The following is a 22123-nucleotide window of genomic DNA, read 5'->3' as shown; positions in this document are numbered from 1 at the left end:
GAGCCCAGAGCTTTTTCCCAGGTCTCCCACATGGGTGAAGGGGCCCAAGCACTTGGGCCATTTTCTGCTACTTTCCCAGGCACATTAGCAGGGGGCTGGATCAGAAGTGGGGCAGCCAGGACTCTAACCGGTGCCCATATGGGATGCTGGTGCTGCAGGTGACAGCTTTACCCGCTACGCCACAGTGCTGGCTTCCCCTAAAGTTATTTTTAAAAAGAGATAAAGACAGGAAAGGTGGGCATCCAGGAATCCAAGCCAAGTAAACCAAGAGTTTGTGATATAAAGATCATAGCAATGAAGTGATCAGGGAGAGAGGAAGACAATGGTGGGGTCCCCCCCACGTTGTAGATGCAACAGCAGAAATTCTCCACTGAGTGACTGTAGTTCTCTCCTGGCCGCGGGAACCCTGGTGCTGTGTTGGTGTGTGGGAAGAGACGTACTAAGGGCTCCCTACTGCCTGTGGGGCCATCGCCTGGAGACCCTGAGGTCAGCAAACCCGAGTGTGGATGGCGTGGTGGACAGGAGCAGAGTTGCCCTAAGGCGGGGACATAATCACGGTCCTCCACTGGCCTCGCCAGAGCTCCCTGAGCGGGGCTGAGCCCCGTGGCACCTTCCACCCGTAAGAATTTGAGCGCAGGCAGAATGTGGGTGCTCCCGAGAAGCAGGGGAAGTCCTACTTCTGATATTCCAGACCACAACCTTGATTCTGGGGTTGGACTTAGAGGGTTTTGTTTTTTGAAGTTAGTAAAATTAAATGATCTTTAATGCCACGTTTCTCCTTTTCTCCCAATACAGAACCTGAGGTTTACTTGCCCAGTCTAATTATCCTGCTTCTCTTCATATCCGTGGCGATAGTTGCTGCTGTCATCTTTGTAGTTTACTATAGGAAACAAGGGAAGGCACTAACAGGTACTGTGTCTGTTGCGGTGTTTGAGAATTAATCCTCGGGGAGTTACCCAGATCCGTGTCCGGTGAGTGCTGTGGAGGATGAGTAGATCGTGCTGGCATCTGATGATCTTAAGTCAATGCCTTGCTGTGGTCAGGCCTGCACGGAGGTGAAATGACCCTTCACCTCTCCTTCGTTGCTCTGCAGCAAAAACAAACAAAAAAGGCAACATTAGATATAAGCAAATAAGAATATTTGAGCATTCAGGAAATTGGTAACTTGTGGGCTCTGTATTTAAGTTAAATAGATTTTGCAGCATGATATATATATATATATATATATATACACACACACATATAAATATGGGGTTTATACATCCACTTTTGATAGACTTGCATAAAATAGGGACAAAAATGTTCAGATAAATGGTAGGGGAAGTTATGATTGGAATGTTACTGTGGAATGTGAATCTGAAATGATGTTATATTCACTAAAGTGTAGATGCTTAGGATGGATAATTAAGTATTCTTTCTTGGGAATAATTTTTCCACAAAATATTGTTTGATAGTACTTTTAAGCATCATATCACATTTGAATTTTATACTACAAAGCTGAAAAAGTGTAATTTTTATGAAAGGAGTCAGAGCTTCATTAGGTTTTCTAGATTTTTTTAATCCTTTAATAATTGGGTCATTTCCTTTTGGAGCACTGGTTGTTTCGCCACTCTATTCCCCTTGCAGTTGCTTGCTGGTTGTTTTTGTCCACCTCTGCTTTGCTGGGATTTGGTCAGTTCTCCCACATCGCACCCATGGAGCTCCTGCAACCCCGTGTACCCTGCTACTTCTGTTCACGTTGCATTGCCTAACGCAGCACTGGGGAACCAGAAAATTAAAGAGTTGAGTTGGTGATTGAAGATGCCAGTGTTCAGTAGAAAGCAATGTTTGGACAGGGATCATTTTTTAAAGATTCTCTTCATCATTGAGTATTTTTTAAAAAACTATTTATTTATTTGAAAGAGCGGGTGAGAAAGAGAGAAGGAGAGAGAGGAAGAGAAACACATTTTTTTCAACCACTCATTCACTCTCCAACTGGCCACAATGTTCAGGCCTTGGCCAAGCGGAAGTCAGGAGCCAGAAACTCCATCCTGGTCTCCACTGTGTATGGCAAGGACTCAACTATTTGAGCCATCTCCCATTGCTTTCCCAGGCACATTAGCAGGGAGCTGATTGGAAGAGGAGCAACCAGGACTCAAATCTTGATATGGGATGCTGGCATTGCAAGTGGTAGCTTAACCTACTGTGCCGCAATGCCCAATGTTCCCCATTGTCGGATATTTTAATATTCACTTCCCTAACAATGTCATAACTGGGAATTTGGATGATGCATGTCAGGTGGTGAGGATCACATGTGCTGCCAGACACATGTGATCAGACTTTCCTGATGTTTTGCTCTTTAGTTGTATGTCTAATATTTTGCCGCCATATCTCATATCGAGGAAAACAATGTGCCTACCAAGTACTGAAGCTTTCTCTTCATCCATTCATTTCACACATGTTTATTGGCCACCAAGGACTGGACTGGCACTGGGGTCTCAATACTAAGTAGTACAGTCATAGCTGGGACCCTCAGGAAGCATCTTAGTTGGTACAGGGAGGGAGGGGGCCAAGCATCGGGTAGCTGCTTACACAGGGTCTGCCCAGTCTGGGGTCAACAAGGGCTTCCCAGTATAGGAAACAGGTGAGCTGGAATCAGAAAGACACTCTGGACTTGACTGGTCCAAGGCCACTCAACAAGAATGCAAGCCTGTCCTACGGAGAGATCTCAAGGTGCAGGGAGCTGGCGAGTTGGGGAGATTTTAAGAGGTTCCTGCAGCTGGATCAGAAAGGCAGGCATGAAAGGGCTATGAAACTGGAGAGGACACTGCCACGTGGTAGAGTCCTGCGGGCCTCATTAAGCCGTGTGCTCCTTCTCCTTGACAGAAGGAAGTAAAGACAGCTGACTGGCTTTACCGCTGGGGACCATTTTGGGGGAGTGGTGAGAATGGACATGTGTATACCACTTGGGAAGGCATTTGCAGCTGTCCAGGGCAAGAAATGATCATGGTAGCTATAATAATTGTCATCTTGGTGACCAAGTCTTATGTTTTAGTGATGGCAGGTACTGATTCCTTCCAGTAAAGATCTGCAACTGTCCTTTTATGTAGGGTAATTGTTTATGTATATATACATATATATATGATTTCAAAATTATAGAAACAAAGCAAGAGATGATGATAGTAATAACATATGATGATAGCAATGACATATCGTTCACATACACTGAATTTTCACTTTGTGACAGCTGGACTGTATGTATTTGCAGACACTAAGTAAATGAGGTAGGCACTGGTATTTCCCCATTTTATGGTAAGGAAGCTGGTGCTCTGAGTGGTTAAGTAAATGGTGCAGGGTCACATCATAGGATCTCTGGCATAAACAAGATTATGTGTTTGGACTGCTTAGCACCATGCCTAGCCCAACTCAGTGCTGTCGCTGTGGGATATCATTAGCTGTTATTATGAACTGTGATTAGCTTTCCATAGAGAACTGACAGCTCCTAATTTCAGTCTTTATAGTGAATACCATGTTAAATATTCAGTAGAGATGAAGTACATTTTCATCTTTGCATAATATCTAACTCATAAATTTTTTAAAAAACTTCATAGATTTGACTTTTTAGATTTCATTACTTCCATTTTATATGAGCAAAAGGAGGTGCACTTTGTGTATGCCACACAACAATCTTCTTTTTTCTGAGAAGCAACAGGTACAGTAGAAAAATTTGGGGCCTGCTGAAACTCACACTTTGTGGCATTCCCTTAAATTTACATACATTTGAGCAAACTTCCTAGAAAATCAGTCTCCTAGGCACAGCATCTTTGTCCCCCTGTGATACCTCACTTCGTCTCTCGTGGTCAGAGAAAACTTGGGGAGGACATGAGGGTGTCTGTAGTCAGGGCTGTAGCTCTGACAGCTCCACATGTGCCCAGCAGGATTGGATGGAACACAACAGATCATGTGTTGCTTTATGGAGAACGGGAAGGTCTGTTATTGACAGGAGTAAGACACCTTCCTAGTCCTTAGAGCAGTGGAACTCTTTTTAACAGCTTCCACTCCCACGGATGCTCACTGAAACACTTCTAGTGGACAGTGTTTAAAGATCTTACTGAGCTGACATCATGGCAATGATCCTAGGCCTGACACAGAAAAATATCACAGTCTCATTTATATGTGGAATCTTAAAAAAAAAAATCAAAGAGAAAAGTCAAATGTATAGAGCTAGAGAATAAACAGTGGTTACCGCGGCAGAGGGAAGGTGACCAGGACGATGTCAAAGAATGGAAAGTGACAGATACATAGACTACAACAGCTGAGAATAATACTTGTGGTATTCAGGTCTTTTGCTAAATGAGTAGATTTTAGCTGCTCTTGTTAAAAATTGGGTAACTGTGAGATGATCGATGTGTTAATGTTTTTCACTGTACTGTGTTGCTATTCACGTATATAACATCATGCTGTGTACCTTAAAAATACACAATAAAAGTTAAAGACATTGGAAATAGTAACATGAAACCCTTATACTTGCTTTGTTTTTCTAGCTAATTTGTGGCACTGGGTCAATGAGGCTTGTGGCCGCCTAAGTGGAAATAAGGTAAAACTTGAAGTCTTTAGTGTGTCTTTTAAGTGCTTCCAGCAGTTAGGCTCATGTTGCTGTAACTGGTCAAGTACGGAACCCCACTGCCTAGGGGCCACTTGCACATGCAGGGATCAGACCTCAAGTCCCAGGGTGATCCCTACAGAACAACTCAAAGCCCAAGTCACTGCTCACTCTAAGCTCCTGTTTTCTTTGTTTCCTCTGACACTCTGTGTACATGCTACAGTCTTTCTTGTTCAGTGCAGAGTCCTAGGAGGAATGAGTTGCAATGTCCTTTTACACTGTAGCTATTTGGTAACTTTTTATTTTGACAAAACTTCAAAATCATAGAAGAGTAGTAAGAACAAACTTCCGTATGCCCTGTAGTCAGATTTATCAGTTATTTACATTGCTTTATTTATTCTGTGTATATAAATATATACTTTTCTTTTTAACAATATATTTTTATTTTCATTTTTTTAAAGATTTATTTTTCCAAAGGCATTACAGAGAGAGATCTTCCATTTGCTGGTTCACTCCCCAAATGACCAAGATGGCTGGGGCTGGTCCAGACCAAAACCAAGAGCCCAGAACTCCATGGCAGAGGGCCAAGCACTCAGACCATCATCTCTGCTGTTTTCCCAGGTGCATTAGCAGGAAGCTGGATCAGAAGTGAAGCAGCTGGGATTCCCTCAGGGCTCATATGGGATGCCATTGTTGCCGGGGTGGCCTAACCTACTGCACCACAATGATGGCCCTTGCATTTTTTTCTTGAATGATTTTTACAGTCAATGGACACAGTATATTCCTATACTCCTAAATATGTCCTAAGAATAAAGACATTCTCGTATCTAGCCATAGAACATTTATGAAAATCAACAGTGGTACCACACTGTTATCCAGTCTATACCTGATATTAAAATTTCATTAGTTATCCCATTTTTGTCCTTTAGGGCTCCTTTGTTAGGTATAAAAATGTAAATTTTAAAGCACGATATTACTTCCAGTCCCAACACTACAGTGTTCATTTTCATCTTTCTCTGTTCCACATTTGAATCTTCTCCAGCAGTGCTGGAACTGGTTCCCAATATTCTCAATATAGTTATTCATTTGTTCAATTCTGGAATACAGGAAAGTAGTTTCAGAATAATTAAATCATATCTGCAAAACAGAACTACTAAATGGAGTTCAATACTTGGTTATAGTCAGGTTTGTGTTGTTATTTTGTATATACTTAGATTGAGGGTATATAGTCAAAATATTGGGTTCAAAAGTTATTTGGAGGGGCCAACACTGTGGTGCAGCAGGTTAAGCCAGAGCCTGTGACACTGGCATCCCACAGGGTGCCATTCAAGTCCTGGCTGTTTCATTTCCAATCCAATTCCCTACTAATGCATCTGGGAAAGCAGCAGCAGATGGCCCAAGTGCTCAGGCCCCTGAACCCACAAGAGATGGAGTTCCAGGCTCCTGGCTTCAGCCTGGCCTAACTCCAGCTGTTGAGGCCATTTGGGGAGTGGACTAGAGGATGCAAGATTTCTCTCTCTCTTCTTCAAATAGCTTTCATTTGGAGGCTAATCTAACCTAGTGGTTAAGACACCCGCATTCCAAATCAGAGTGCCTGGCCTTGATCCCCATGTCTGGTTTCTTACTCTAGCTTCCTGCCAGTGCAGATCCTGGGAGGCCGTGGTGATGACTCCAGTAACTGGGCTCTGTCACCCACATGGGAGAACCAGATAAATGCCTAGCTCCTAGCTTCAGCCCCAGCCACTGTGGGCATTTAGGCGTGAACTAGCATAGAGGAACTCTGTTTCTCTCCCTCTCTCTCCCTGTGTGTGTGTGTTTCTCTGCCTCTCAAATAAACGCATTTCTGAAAGTTACTCGGGTTAGCTCTTCCCCTTGCTTGGGTGTGAATACGCTCGCTCCTCATGGGCAATGCAGTCGGCTTCATCTGTTTCTAATTGTGTTCCGTTTTCGGGTGCTCCCACACTCTGTGATTTTAAATAGCACAAGCGCGAGCCGTGGCGAATGTTCCGGCAGTACTTGCCATGGGGGAAGTCACTGGTATAAACAGCACTTTCCGCAGTGTGCGGCCGAACAGGTTCTAATCACTCTGGGTGTTAACGCGTCTGTCTGCGGCTCTTCAATCCGCAGGAGGCCTCCGGCGACGGCTGCATCAGCACGCACACGTTGGCCGCCGCTCCGCGCGAGGCGTGTGAAGGAGTCCTGCTGCTGACCGTAGAGGAGAAGACGTTTCCAGAAGACATGTGCTACCCGGACGGCGCGGCTGCCTGCGCGGGAAGCGGGCCCTGCACACAGGGCGCGCGTGCTCCCACGCTGTCCTTGGTCAGCGAGCTGGACGGTGAAGGGGACTCCTTCCGGCAGATCCCCACGGAAGACGAGTACGTGGACAGGCCCTTGCCCCTCGCTCGGCCCGGAGGCACAGCCTCGCCGCCCTTCCCGGAGCCCCTGGAGGTGGGGGAGAATGACAGTCTGAGCCAGTGCTTCACGGGGACCGAGAGCGCGCTGGATTCCGACAGCTGCCACCTGCCCGAGCCCCCAGGCGGGGCCGACTGGACGCCCCTGACCTCCGAAAAGTACTTGCAAACAGAGGTGGAGGGGGGCGCTTGCTCCAGCTTGGCCCACGGCTGCCAAGCCTGCGCAAGCCCCCCTGGGGAGGACCGTGAACCCCTCACGGACTCCCCGAAACACGGACCCTTGCCCCAGTGCGCCTACGGCATGGGCCTTCCGGCCGAAGAAGGAGCTGCCAGGGCGAACAGCGCCGAGCAGCCCGAGGACTGGGCTGACGTGCGGCTTCCGGGCTCCACTCGGGGAGGCGCTGCGTCCGGAAGCTCCCCTAGCGACCAGCCCCCTGCTTCCGGTAAGTGACTTCCGGTCGCCCACCTCCGAGCGGAAGGCCTGCTCTTGTGACTTCCGGTTGCCCACCTCCGAGCGGAAGGCTTGCTCTTGGCGCTGGATTTGGGAGCTGGTATTGTGGGCCGTTTAGAGGCTGGGGCTTCCGGGCGCTCCACGTTGGGCTGTGGCGCGTTCCCTGCCACGTGGGCGACCGTGGGGCGGTTTGTGCTGGCGTGTGTGCCCTGCAGCCTTCTGCATTCGGGCTTCTCAGCGTAGACTTAGATCTTAAGCCCCAGGATCGACCCTCAAAAGACAAACTTGACCTTGACCTCAGGGCTTGCAGCGCAAGGCGTTTCCTCAGACTCCTGGTGTTTGTTTTTAAAGCAACATAGGCCTCTTAAATCTCCCCAGGAAAGCTCTTCGAATTTCAGGAGGACAAACAACATTGCCTGGTTAAACCTTAATTAATTAATATTTAGTGCAAGCACCATGTTGCTTCTATGCCAAATTAATGATGCAGTAAAACCGTCCCTTAATGCTTTAATGAGAAGCCCCTTTTATAACCACCACGTATAATATATTTATGGAACCAGCAGGGTAATTTTACAATTCAACATCGTTACAGAGATTTATCACTGCAACACTGTTTGAGCGGGAGCAACCCACCAATTATGATATAACTTTTTTCATGAGGCTGAAACACCATCTGCTTTATTGTACAGTCACACAGGGCTGTGCGGCTGACAGGGCTTCCTCTGGCTCTGGGACGTATTTGCTGCAGGACGGCTCGGGGATCTCTGCAGCTCTTCCGGAAGCTACAGACTCCGTTTCCAGAAATGTCAGTGTACGGATAGACACTAAGGGGCTTCACAGAATCCTCCAACTTAAAAAATTCCATTCGCAGGCTACCCCTGTCTGGAGCTGGCTTTTCTTTCCTCCCTCTTTATTTAGACTGCAAGTGGGGCTAGTTACAGGTCTCCGAATTATTTTACAGGACTGCAGTAGCGGGAGCTGTGCTGATCCGCGGAGTCTGTTTTGTCTCACGGTCATGCGGGCCCTGGCTTTAACAGAGCAGTGGTGCTTTAATGTTGCCCAGGCTTTGTGATTTTACTGCAACTGCGCAGCCCCACTGATGAATGAACTCTATAATAGTGATTCTCATTCACACTGAAAGAAGACATACATTTTGAGATTTTTTTGTCAAAGAACTGGTACAGTTTTTCTTCAGAAGACCTCCGATTTTTTTTTAAATTTTATTTTATTTTTTATTTATTTGACAGAGTTAGTGAGAGAGAGAGAGAGAGAGAGAGAGAGACAGAGAGAAAGGTCTTCCTTCTGTGGGTTCACCCCCTAAATAGCTGCCATGGCTGGAGCTACGCCAATCCGAAGCCAGGTGTTTCTCCTGGTCTCCCATGCGGGTACAGGGCCCAAGGACCTGGGCCATCCTCCACTGCTTTCCCGGGCCACAGCAGAGAGCTGGCCTGGAAGAGGGGCAACCGGGACAGAACCCAGTGCCCATATGGGATGCCAGCGCCACAGGCGGAGGACCAACCAAGTGAGCCATGGTACCAGCCCCAGATTTTTTTTTTTTTTTTAAGATTTTAAGGCATTTCTAAGGCTAAATATAAGGCTCTAGTATTTGTTTGCCTTGTATCTTTTCTGGTGGTTTATTTGCTTCCCCTTGGTGCTGGAGACACCAAACCCTGGTTCGTGAGCTGGGGAAACGGGAGGGCTGAGGTAGGCCTGGCAGAAGCTGAGGCTTTTTGCATTGGCAGGAGACCAGTTTTCCTTCTGGGGACACTGGGAAGATGGCGTTGGCCACTACTATGTGAAAAGTCACCGGTTCTTGGAAAAACAGTGTTGGCAGAATTTAAAGAGATACACGCACACAATTTTAGTGTCATGAAATCCTAAGCCAAATCTTTATACTCTCCTGTCAGAGCTAAAACAGTGGCTTCATCTGGTTTCCATTATCTTTTATTTCTCCAGCATTAAACATCTAGGCACAGAGGAAAGGCATAAAAAGTGTGTCATCAACTGAGGGGTGTTAATTTGCGAAAAGTTTGCACTGCCTTTTCTGTCCCTGTCTGGTACTTAGCCACGCAAAACATCCGGAGAGGCTGCTCGTGCTCCCAGCCAGCAAACGGGCCAGACTCATTCTAGCCTGCGGGGAAGCAGCGCCAGATTGATTTTTGAGCCTGCACTATTCTTTCCACAATTACTTCTACACCAACAAGCCTTCTGGTTGCTGGTCAAAATAGCGCTCTCACATTCTTGACAGTTTTTTTTTTTTTAATTGTCATAATTGATGTTCTGTAAGTTATATGAAAAAAGATAGAGCTTGGGTAAGAATTAAGAGAGGGGTCCAAACCCAGCTGGTCTCCTAAAAGCCACTGTACTCCCAGGATTTGAGAGAGGTGGCTTTTTATTGGATTTGTGGATTTTGGTCGGTGGATATTTTGTTTAACTTACAACTAAATCAAGCGGTTTCTAGAGAAGTGGCAGTGACTGGGACATCCTCAGTAGCATGGGTGTCTCCGTTGTCCCAGCATCGTTTTGAGGAGAAGGAGGGGTGGTCTTCCAACAGCTCCACAAGTGTAGACAGTTGTGAAAAACATAATACACAGTCCTGCTAAGGAAGGATTTTTTTTTTGGCAATGTTATAACTCCTTTAAAGAATAGTGAGGGGGCCGGCTCTGCGGCTTAGCAAGTAAAGCTGCCGCCTGCTTTGCCAGCATCCCATATGGGCACCAGTTTGAGTCCCCGCTGCTCCACTTCTGATCCAGCTCTCTGCTGTGGCCTGGGAAAGCAGTTGAAGATAGCTCAAGTCCTTTGGGCCCCTGCTGCTGTGTGGGAGACCCAGAGGAGGCTCCTGGCTTCAGATCAGTGCAGCTGCAACTGGAGTAGCCATCTGGGGAGTGAACCAGCAGATGGAAGACCTCTCTCTCTCTGCCTCTGCCTCTCTGTAACTGCCTTTCAAATAAATAAAATAAGTCTTCAAAAAAAATAGTGAGAATTACAAAGGCCAGTGAAAGGGGAACACATACTTTGGGCAATATCTTAAACAGCCATGCCTTAATCTCCATCTTAAACCATGCCTACTCCCAGAGACTTGATGGTTACCTTGGATACAAGGCCTCCCTCACCTGGAATTTGGAGAATCAGCACTGTGCCACAACAGAATTGTTATTTTGATCAATGACTTGTTTTGGCTCCGAAGGCACTCATTTGACTCAGCCCCTTCTGAGCTGGAGAGAGTTTATTTACAGGGCTCACTGACAGTTCTTGATGAACGCTGGCTACATATTTGCCTTTTTTTTTTTTTTTAATCAAACCTTTTTTGAAGGTATATTGAGCCACAGAGACTTTGGAAAAACCTGGAAACAAGTAGGGATCAGTGTTCATAAATGTACAATGCACAAAGGATCAATAATTTGAGAATGATGGCCTTCTATGGGCTGTTCCTGTCTAACCCGTGGCCTTTTGTTCATAATGAATCTTCGGGACTTTCTCCCCAAGCCAGATACTCTCACCCTTTATCAGCAACCCACGTCTTGGTAAGAATTTTCATACTCTTGTCATCCCTGATCTTTCTAGCATGTCTGACTGAAGGTGACTACTCATGGTATGTTAAGTGAATGCGCATTTATATGCTCAATAATTAATCTACGCAGGAATAAATAGATGAACAAGAAACCATCATTACCTCTTCATCCTCAACTGGCTCTCAGCCTCCCACTCCTTTGGTCTGCTCTAGGGGACTCGGGGAGAAGCAGAGGGTAGAAGGACTGGTGCTGGCCTCCCTGAGCACATTTATGTCCCGGTCCTATCTGCTGTCCTGGGCAGAGGAGGAAAAAAAAGAGCAAAGGTGAGCTGATTCATTCAGTGGCACAGACTCTCCAAGGCAGCCACCTGGGAACCAAGGGTACAGGTGGAGGAAGACACCTGCCTGACTCCCCATTTCTGTCCTGTCTCTTGAAATGACTTCTTGACTAGCCACTTCCACTCAAAGATTTTCCTATCCAGATTTTCCTCTCCTTCCCTCCCTACCCCTAACAATGGCCCATCCTATATTTCTAACTTTTCTCACCCTCCTGTCAGGATAAATACCACCCACCAACTTGTTTTGATTTTAGCTAAGTAATGTAGGCAGATATTGATTAGTTCTTTGGCCCTGAATCCTTTTTTTTTTTAAATAAAGATTTATTTATTTACTTGAAAGAGTAACACAGAAAGAGATAGAGAGGCAGAGAGAGAGAGGTCTTCCATCCCCAGATGGCTGCAACGGCCAGAGCTGCACTGATCCGAAGCCAGGAGCCAGGAGCTTCTTCTGGGTCTCCCACGTGGTTGCAGGGGCCCAAGGACTTGGGCCATCTTCTGCTGCTTTCCCAGGCCATAACAGAGAACTGGATCGGAAGTAGAGCAGCCGGGTCTCGAACCGGCACCCACATGGGTTGCTGGCACTGCAGGCAGCGGCTTTACCCGCTACACCACAGTATCGGCCCCTGGGAGAAACTTTAAGTTAAAATTTATATTTTATAACGTGATAATTTGGTGATAACGTCACACTCACTGGTACTAAATGTCAGTACATTATTTCAAAATTTGGGAAACCTTTTCATCACACACTTTGCTGAACAGTCCTGTCTTCCTTCATTCTGTACTAAGAGGGCTCATTTTGGAAGGGTTTGGGCCGTGAAGCTAATTCATTTTCAAGCATGATTCAGAATGGAACTACTAAACACTGCTTCCCTTCTCTTATCATCATATACCCAGTCTCTTCCAAGTGCTTGCATTTCCATAAAAAGAAAAATCACATGAGAAGCATGTGGGTTAAATATAAAATACATTTTTAAAAAATTCCGAAACAAGCCAATGTAGTCTGGGTTATCTGAGTGTATTTTTGTATATTTTTAGTTCTGTTTCTCCAAAGAAAATCTACATGACAATTTGGTGGAATTATTTGGCATAGTTCTTATGATTTAATATTCATAGGTTGTGCATTTGAAACAACATAATAAGCTTTTGAGAAGAAAAGTGTGCGTTACCTCACTTAAAAATGTAAATTCTGTCAGGGATTGTGTTCTGAGAACTAAGCTGCTGCTTTCTGCTTGAGAAAAACAGATTCCATGGAGCCTGCTATATAAAGCATGGACTTAGCAGAGTATAAACATCTTTCTGATTATAACGAGACACATCATTTGTCCCTTGTTTGTTGACTTTAATGCTATTTTTAACACTCTCAGTTATCAGAATTTTTTTCTAGTGAAGACACATTCAATAGTAATGTAAAGTCAAGTAATCCATTTCAAATGTTAAAGACTCTTTAAAACTCTTAATTGAATGAAAACCCCCATAATCATTCTGGATTTCAAATCATACTTTTGGTAGACTTCAAATACATTTCTACCAATTGCATGATGTCTGGAGACCTCTAAGATTTTTATAACCTGAAGGCCTCCAGTTGGTCCGTGCTGTTATAGATGTTAGTGACCAAGGGCAGGCTAAATGCTTTGTGTGTATCTTCTCTTAATTCCTCAAAGAGATCTCATGGGGCAAGTTCCCTGGCCAGGATCGCACCAGTAGTAGGCAACAAAGTCATGATCTGAGTGTCTGATTGTGAATCATACATCTTAAACCACCACGCCATCTCCCCTTAAATCCGTTCCCGTTATATTGATTTCATTTGATTGCAGTGTCCTGGAATAAGGACAAACACAGGCCTGGGGTAACTGGCTACTCTGACTAAGCCAACCTGGGCCTCCAGGGTTCCCTAGGAAGACACCGGGGATGTGCAGCAGGCACTGGTTGCCTCGCCTATAAAGTGACTCCCCTGCCCTTGTGCCAGTTGTCCCTGGAAGTTACTGTTGTCGATATCTGTGATCCTTTTGTAGGAAAAGCCTTTTCTTCCACGTGCTTCCAGCCCCGTATTTTTATGCAGGTAACATAAATGCCAGGGGCAGCCTTGAACAGAAAACTGTCAGGGAGGCAGCCTAAGCAGAACTGGCAAGAGGGAGTGCCAGGTCCTGGCTTTGCTTGAATTATAGAGACTCCATGGACTAATGGTACCTGCAAAAGTCTTAGTAATACATATAAACTTTTTAAATATATATAAACTTTATTTTTAGAGCAGCTTTAGGTTGACAGCAGAATTGAGTCAAAGGTATGTACTTCAGAGTAGAACAATTTGTTATAGTCATTGAACCTGCATGCACACATTAGGGCCCACTGTTTGTGTTGAGCATCCAGTGGGTTAGGATGAATTTCCAATGCCATATTCTCACCATCAGAGTATCATACAGGACAGTTTCATTGCCCTAAACATCCTCTGTGCCCCACCCATTCATTCATCCCTTCTTCTCCCTGGCCCCCTCACAGCCACTTGTAGTTTACTGTCTTCATAGTCTTGCCTTGTTCAGAACGCATCTCAATAGTTGACATCATACAGTTTGTAGCCTTTTCACATTGGCATCATTTGCCTTACAATATGCATTTAACTTTCTTGCATGTCTTTTCGTGGTTTGATAGTTCATTTCTTCTTAGCATCATCTGGATATACCAGTTTATTTATCCATTCACCTACTGAAGGACTCTTGGCTGCTTCCAAGTTTGGCAATTTTGAGTAAAGCTGCTAAAAACATTCACATGCAGATTTTTGTGTGGATCTAAGTTTTCACCTCCTTTGGGCAAATGCCTAGGCATAGGATTACTGGAGTCAATTTTTTTTTAAGATTTTATTCACTTATTTGAGAGGCAGAGTTACAGACAGAGGGAGAGACAGAGAGCAAGGTCTTCCACCTGCTGGTTCACTTCTCAAATAGCTGCAATGGCTAGAGCTGGGCCAATCTGAAGGCAGGAGCTTCTTCTGGGTTTCCCACGTGGGTGCAGGGGCCCAAGCACTTGGGCATCTTCCACTGCTTTCCCAGGCCATAATCAGAGAGCTGGATTCAAAGAGGAGCAGCTGGGGCTTGAAGTGACACTCATATGGGATGCCAGCACTGCAGGCAGAGGCCTAGTCTACTATGCCACAGCGCCGGCCCCCTGGACTCAATGTTAAGTGTATGTTTTGTTTTATAAAGCTGCCACCCTGTCTTCCAACCTGCTGATACCATTTTGCATTCACACCAGGAATGAGTGAGCATTCCTCTTGCTCCACATCCTTCCCAGCATTTGGTGGTATCAGTGGTCTGGGATTTGGCCATTCTAAAAGGTGGACAGTGGTGTCTCGTTGTTCTCGTTTGCATTTCTGTGATGGTATATGGTGTAGAGATTCCTTCCAGATGTCTCTTGCCATCTGTGTATCGTCTCTGATGAGGTGTCTGTTAAGGTCTTTGGCCCATTTGTAAAAATCAGGTTCTTTGTTTTCTTATTGTTGAATTTTAAGAGTTCTTTGTGTATTTTGGCTAATAGTCCTTTATCAGATATGGCTTTTATCGATGTTTTCTCTCAGTTTGCAGCTTGCCTTCTCATTCTTTTAAGTCTTGGATGCTTTCAGGGCATCTTGGGTGAGCCTCCATTTTTGTATACCCCCTTACCAGCCATCAGGCAGCAGGTGGTCTCCCCTAACAGCATACCATCCTAGGGTACTTTGGCACTCAGTGGAAAGAGTTACCTTTTAGGGGCATGTGTCAACTGCAGAAGCCATGGCAACCAGGCTGACTAGGAGGCCCTAGAGCAACCATCTGATCATGCAGTTTGCCAACATGGTGACCTATTGATGTCACCATCCCGTGGCCTTGTCATCTCAGATTGGCTTACATAGTCATGTAAACCCTCTATTCTGAAGAAAACTTTAAAGAAGTATTCCTTTTAGCAAGGACAGTTCATGAATAACTTGTGTTATAAATTAAGAATATTACCAACTTATTCTAAGACTCGATCTACACAAGAGCTGCATTCAGCTCACAGCTGACTAGCCAGGTGAGAAACGAGACTGCTTCTCAGCGCTGAATTATACAGATGAATGTTCTAGCCAAAGGCAGTCATAGTGGTCGATAACTTCAGCAAAGAAAGCAAAAGTTGGATTTCCAGGGGAGAGTGCCCTCGCAGCCTTCGAGACATGCTGAGATCCTTTGACAAGATAGGGATGAAAAGATGACGTTACCACTCAGTCTCTTTCACAGATCTCTATGTCCTCAGGAGTGCCACGAGCACTAGTATTATTTTCTAGGAGTAGTAATGCCATCATTACATCCATGACTAATTCTTTGCTATTTCCAAAGCATTTTCAAATCTGTCATCTTGTTTGAACCTTATGCTATTCTGCTGGCTATATATGCACTGGTTTGTTCATTTATGTAACAGCTATGTATTATGTGCCTTCTCTGTGCAACTGTATCCTGCCAAACTAGCTCAGCTTGATAGATTGATAATTGATGCTCATATTGTAATGAGCAGATTGAGGTCTGGAGAGTGGCTAAGCGGTTTGTCCCCAAATCTCACCACTGGTGAGGGCCATGCCAGGACAAGACCAGAGAGATTTTGAACCCCTGCTCGATTCCCCATCCTACCTGAATTTTTATCCTCCTGTACTCAGGCAGCCAACAGTGCCTCCTTCCCTGTAGTCACCACTTAAGCCTGAGAGACTGAAATGCCACAATGATGCTGATGTTACTATATGACAATCAGGTGAGTGTAGATTTTGGCAAGCCATGGAAACAAAACACTATCAGTCAGTAAAGGAGGAAAGACCAACTAACCAACTTAGAATGTGCACATGCAAGGTTAGCATTTGCAGTGCAGGGAGCCTTGCCTGCAGAGAGTACCCAGGAAACCCTGCGTTTGGAGAGTGTTTCTATTGCTCTTATTACTATGTAGATGCTCTCTTAATCTCACTCCACTTAACCCATACTTCTCTCTATGATGGAAGCCAACCAAAACTTACGGCACACTGGTTGCGTACAATACAGAGATCATTCTAGAATATGCAGGCCTTCTGTTCCTACCACTGTATGGCTGTGCAAAGTGCTTCCAATCCTGTGTGAGCTGATCTTTTGAATATGAAACTTTATGTTGGCAAAAAAAAGGAAAAAATATTTTAATAAGCATGAATTCTTTCTTTGAAAGTCACCATGTGCTTTGTGACAGTTCAAAGAATGAATTGCTAAAAAAATTTTTTTTGTTGTTATAAAGTTGAGGTGGATGAGACAACTATGAGAGAGATTGGGGGAATGAAACTCTAAAAGGATTCTGCACTTAGAAGACTGCCTGTCAAGTAATTCTTAGTTCTCATGCCACTTTAAAGAAACCTAAACTAGGGGCTGGCGCTGTGGTTCAGCGGATTAACACCCTGGCCTGAAGTGCCGGCATCCCATATGGGCGCCGGTTCGAGACTTGGCTGCTCCACTTCTGATCCAGCTTTCTGCTATGACCTGGGAAAGCAGAAGATGGCCCAATACCTTGGGCCCCTGCATCCGCCACATGGGAGACCTGGAGGAAGCTCCTGGCTCCTGGCTTCGGATTGCTGAAGCTCCGGCTGTTGCGGCCAATTGGGGAGTGAACCATCGGATGGAAGACCTCTCTCTCTCTCTCTCTCTCTGCCTCTCCTCTCTCTGTGTAATGCTGACTTTAAAATAAAATAAATAAATTAAAAAAGAAAGAAACAAAAACTAGAAACTGTAAGTAAAACATTAAAGCTATAATTGATACAGTCAGGAGACCCATTCTCAAGGGACAGGTGACAGTTCTTCCAGGAAGTTGGTGCTGAGAGTTTCCCAGGAAGTGGTGGGTGACTTGAACACCAAGAAAACATACCTGTACTTTAAGAGTATCAGTGGCTGATTTCTATAACTCAGTGTTGTCCTGAACATTTAGTTCATTAGTAGAGAAAATTTGACAGGCAAGCACTCCTGCAGTACTGAAATATGTCTGACTTATGAGTTGTTACCTCCAAAAACCGTGATGCTAAATGACAGCATTGATGGGAAAAAAAACCCAGAGCTGTGCCCCTGAGAGTTGCCTGTACTCCTCAGGATTAACACATAATTTGCATAACGAGTAAAAAATGAAATTATGAAGTCCTAGAAGTACAAAAACTCTAGAAATTCCAAGATGATGCTGACAGAACATTTAGCCAAGCATGGCCCTTCTGAGCCCTAGGTTGTGGGCAGCTGCACAGGATACACACCCATGAAGACCACCCTGCTGCCACTGACGAATTGCCACTTAATGTCACTGATAAATCAGTAGAACTTTAAAAAGAAGTCTAGTCAGTACTAGTTTTTTTTTTTTTTTTTAAGCTATATTTATTTGAGAGGCAGAGTTACAGACCATGAGGGTGAGAGACAGAGACAAAGGTCTTCCTTCTGTTGGTTCACTCCCCAAATGGCCGCAACGGCTGGAGCTGCGCCGATTCCAAGTGCTTCTTCCCGGTTTCCCATGGGGGTGCAGGAGCCCAAGGACCTGGGCCATCTTCTACTGCTTTCCTAGGCCTCAGCAGAGAGCTGGATCGGAAGTGGAGCAGCCAGCCGGGACTTGAACCAGCACCTGTATGTGATGCCGGCGCTGCAGGTGGTGACTTTACTCCCTGTGCCACAGTGCTACCCCCCACATTTCCATATATTTAGTGTGGAATGAGAAGTTACAGATATTTACAAAACAAATCTAAGAGTAAAACCCTTCTGCACTTTTAATATTATTCTTTTCTTCCTTTTCTTTTTTTAATATTTCCCATGTTCACAGAACCACACCAGGTCAGCAGGTGGTGGTGGGTTTTTTTCCTTTTTGTATGTTTTTTTTTTAAGAAACTCACTTTTTGAGTCCTTGCTAAGCATTCACTTTAATTTTCATAGGAACATTTCCCCTTTTTTTTCATACTTACATTTCATGGCTTACATAGTAAATACTTCACTGAGTTTCCTAATGAGTTTATCAGGTAAAAACAGATGTGAAAAGTAACTTGATACCTGGGGGGAGCAGAAAGTTATAAATGTGCTAGAGAGTGGAGTGGGTTAGCAGCTTAGAATATGCTGTATATTATAAGCACTTACTGGTCTATTACAGAGGGAACAGAGAACTTACAGCTGGCTGATAAATGGAAATGCCAGCTGGCCTTCCTCATGTTGGTTGGGGATTATTAGGTAAATAAATCCTTTCCACTACCCTTCTTGTTGCATCCCCCATACAACTGACTATGGGAGAAATAGCATGAGTCACAGACATCCCCATGTGACTTCTGATTTGTAGTTCACATTTAAAGTCCATGTTTCCATGGCGTCTCACTGTGCCTCAGTCTCTGTGTCTCTGGAGGTACCCAGTGGGTAGGGGAAGTCTCTGCATTGTGCCCGTTGTTTTAGTTAGCATGTCCAAAACTTGCCTTACAATTTGGGGAAAACTTCTTCATGTGCAGTATGAAACTTCACTTTGTGTAAATTATTATTAAATTGGATCACAATGCGAAGAAAGATGAGGGTGGTGAAGAATGAGCTGCCATTTTGAGGTCCATGTCCCCAGCCAAAGATGGTTTGTGAGGCTGAGTGGCAGGGAGTGGCTGAATCTGCTTGGTTTGTGGCCTTTACTTTTGCCAGGGAACTTTCTGGAGCATCAGTCTATAAATGGGAAGAATAATAAGAGGTAACAGATTGGCCAACATTTGTTGAACTTCCCATCTGGTTTTCAAATGGTCTATTAATTAAAGACCAACTGCTTCCAGTCACCCACAAAGGAAGACGACAGAGTCCCCTAGGGACAAAGCACCACCTTCAGGGTGCAGAAGGAACTTTTTTTAAAAATAGGATTTATTTCTTCCATTTTAGTTTTCTGAAATTTTCTTCTTTTATATCCAGGGGTTTTAAAAAATTTTTTTTTTAAGTACTAAGGAACTGTATGAACCTCTGTTAAAAACTGAGCCTACGCAGGCCCCAGGCCTCTCATGGCCGAGCTGCTGGGGACCCCCTGGGAGGCAGAGGCCTCTGAGGGGAGGGTCCCGGCGGGGAGGAGGGAGGCTGAGCTCCGTGCGCTGGGGGACCACGGCTGGGCCGTGAGCTGTGCGCGCTGCGTGCTCGCCTCGGAGTCGCGGCTGAAATTCCACAGCCCAGACCTCGAGGATGGCCAGGGCTGGCTCGCGTGGGGTCGTTCTCCCTCCCCGGCCTCAGCGGGAAACCCGGGTCCGCGGCGGGAAACGCTGACTCAACCTCTCCGTGTTCTCTCCCTCTCCCGTGCAGGAAATGTGACTGGAAACAGTAACTCCACGTTCATTTCCAGCGGGCAAGTGATGAACTTCAAGGGCGACATCATCGTGGTCTACGTCAGTCAGACCTCGCAGGAGGGCGCGGCGGGGCCGGGGGGCGCGGCCGCGGAGCCCGTGGGCCGCCCGGTGCAGGAGGAGACCCTGAGCCGCCGCGACTCCTTCGCGGGCAACGGCCCGCGCTTCCCGGACGCGTGCGCCGGCCCGGAGGCGTGGCCCGGAGCGGGCATGCAGGAGCAGGGCGCGCCCGGGCCGGAGAAGGCCTCGCGGCCCGTGCAGGAGCAGGGCGGGGCCGAGGCCTGAGCCGGACCTCGGGCGTCCCTTTGTCCTCGGAGGCAGCCGCAGGCGCCACCGCGCGGGCGCGGGGGAGTGGGCGGCCGGACCCCGCCCCGGGTCCACGCTTCCCGCCCTCTGCCTTCCGCGGCCAGGAGCACGGGTGGCTGCACGCGCGCCGAGCTCGCTTGACCGAACGCGCGGGCCGCAGGGAGCCCCCGCCGCCGGCGCCCGGGGCAGGAGGGCCGCTGGCCCCGTGCATCCTCCCCTCCCGACACCGCCGAGCACCTGGACCTTCTCGGAAGATCACCCGACGTCGCCTGCCCTCCTGCTGGTCCCAAAAGTAAATGTGTTGCTACGGCTCACCGGTGCCCACGGCGCAGGTACAGGCAGCTGCCGTCGGCCCCCGCCGTTTCCTTTCCTCCCGTCCACGGTCTTTGTCCTCTCCCCCTCGCCCGCGCCGTTCTCACCGCCTCGCAGTCTGGCCCTCTCGGCATCTGTTTTTACCGCGTCTTCTGTTGGGGTCTGCGGCCCCGCCCTCCCCTATTTATGTAACAACATACTAATTGATGCTTTCCCCCACTTTTTAAAAGTTGTTTCATGGTGTTTTTCCCCTCAACAATTCTTGCAGGAGGGACAGCCTCCTCGTATATTTCCCTTCGCACTCCTGCTCACGGCGTTCTGGTGGTGGCCTTCCCAGGTGTGTGTCCAGGCACCTTCAGGACAAGGTTAGGTATGGGAAGCCCGGGGCAAGGTGCAGGGAACAAGTGGAGGGACTTTGATTTTCTGAAAAATAGTCCGCGTCTCCATGTTCTCGGAAGGAAAGCAAAAGGAGAACTTGGCCTTTTCCTCCTGTTGTTAAGTTGGGTTGATTGTTGAGCAGCCCCGAGTTCGGTGTGTGACCTTGTCCCTCCACGTGGTTTGTTTGTCCTCGCTGCCAGAGGGAGTCAGGTACTTGGTAAGAAAGTCTCTGAAAGCCCAGGTTCTGCAGCGTGGCATTCTTAGTCTTGATGTCTTTCTGGAAAAGGCATGAAAAGCAAGTCGAACACGGGGCTCGCCTGCACACAAAGTGAAAAACACGGTGCCCAGGAAACTCAAGAAAGAAGAAAATCAAAATATAACGTTGCATTTGCTCTTTCTGGATAAGAATGACATAAATGGGTTCAAGAGTTCTCTTATTCTTAAATAATTATGCACCTGTAATTCAGCCTTGTAGAGGCGGAAAACATTCCTACTATTTTCCAGTGCCTTTAAATTAAAAATCAAGTCCTCATGTTGTGAATGTAAGAACATGTACTACCCTAAATGTGCTTTTTTTCTTGGTGTGTGTTCTCTTTTGAGGAAACTTAAAGAGTATAAAGCAGACAAAGTCAACTGGGTAGTTTTAGCTATAATGGCCAATGACTGTTGGTTCTCAAATACTGGAGAAAAGTTGAAATTCCTAAGCATATTCAAAGTAATTTTGCATATCTGCTAGGTTATGAGAATGTTAATAGTGGTCATTGTCCACAAGTGTCCAGCCGAAAAGAACCACCACCGACCACTGATCTCCCCCTCTTAGTTGCAGTTCTGGAAATGCTGGGTTGGTAGCAGTTGATGATGGTATTTAATGGAGAAGCAGAGAATGGCTGTGTAATTGATGGGACTCCTTAGCTGACATGAAAAACTGCAGGAAAGAACTGCGTTGCCAGGATGATCAGCAGGTAGAAATTTACTGTCTGATCTGCCCTTTTAGTTAACGTCCATCCACAGAGATGTTCTGAGACCATCACACCTTTTGATATGGAATCTGTTAAACACAGCTGCTGTTCACAAAGCAGAATGCTGAGCGGAAAACCCACGTTTCCACTAGGACTGTCATCGTCTCACTAAGAATACTTCACTTTTCTGTGCTTTCATTGTTGTTTCTATAAGGATGCAGTCATGATAATTTATAATGGTTCCCCTACCCAGAGATATCAAAGGGATGTGACAATGAATGTTAAAATAACTTGAGCTCCTTAAATCAAAGGTGCCGTAGAAATACATAAGGGTCTATTTTCAGGAAAAGGTAATATTCTTTCCCGCACTGATCCCTACTAACTCTGTATTGATCCAAAGGCAATTAAACGATAGGAAATGTATAGCATTGTAGGTCTGTGTCTGTGTTATGGAGAATATGTGACAAATGTAAACAGAATGATGTGAAAGCAATAATGAAAAATTATTTGGGAAACATGATAAAGAGATTATTAAACTTATATTTGACCATAAAA

General features: G+C 45.9%; 1 protein-coding gene across 3 annotated transcripts in view; it reads left to right on the top strand.

The window, feature by feature from the left end:
* Positions 1–22123, top strand: part of TNFRSF11A (TNF receptor superfamily member 11a) — a 60902-nt gene extending 38779 nt beyond the window's left edge. The window contains exons 7-10 of one of the 3 annotated variants that reach the window (XM_008261434.5): positions 796–909; positions 4524–4576; positions 6710–7436; positions 19573–22123. In XM_008261434.5, the coding sequence (XP_008259656.1) occupies positions 796–909; positions 4524–4576; positions 6710–7436; positions 19573–19898 (1220 nt within the window). In that variant the 3' untranslated portion in view covers positions 19899–22123. Of the gene's footprint in view, positions 1–795; positions 910–4523; positions 4577–6709; positions 7437–19572 lie in introns of those variants that run through there. The other 2 variants (XM_051851145.3, XM_089305009.1) reach the window with 2 other exon arrangements.

The sequence above is a fragment of the Oryctolagus cuniculus genome, chromosome 10 (assembly GCF_051225735.1).
Source record: "Oryctolagus cuniculus isolate XC-2025 breed Fujian yellow rabbit chromosome 10, ASM5122573v1, whole genome shotgun sequence".
Lineage (NCBI taxonomy): Eukaryota > Metazoa > Chordata > Mammalia > Lagomorpha > Leporidae > Oryctolagus > Oryctolagus cuniculus.
The sequence above is the reverse complement of the archived record's forward strand: the minus strand, read 5'-3'. Positions and strand labels throughout refer to the sequence as shown.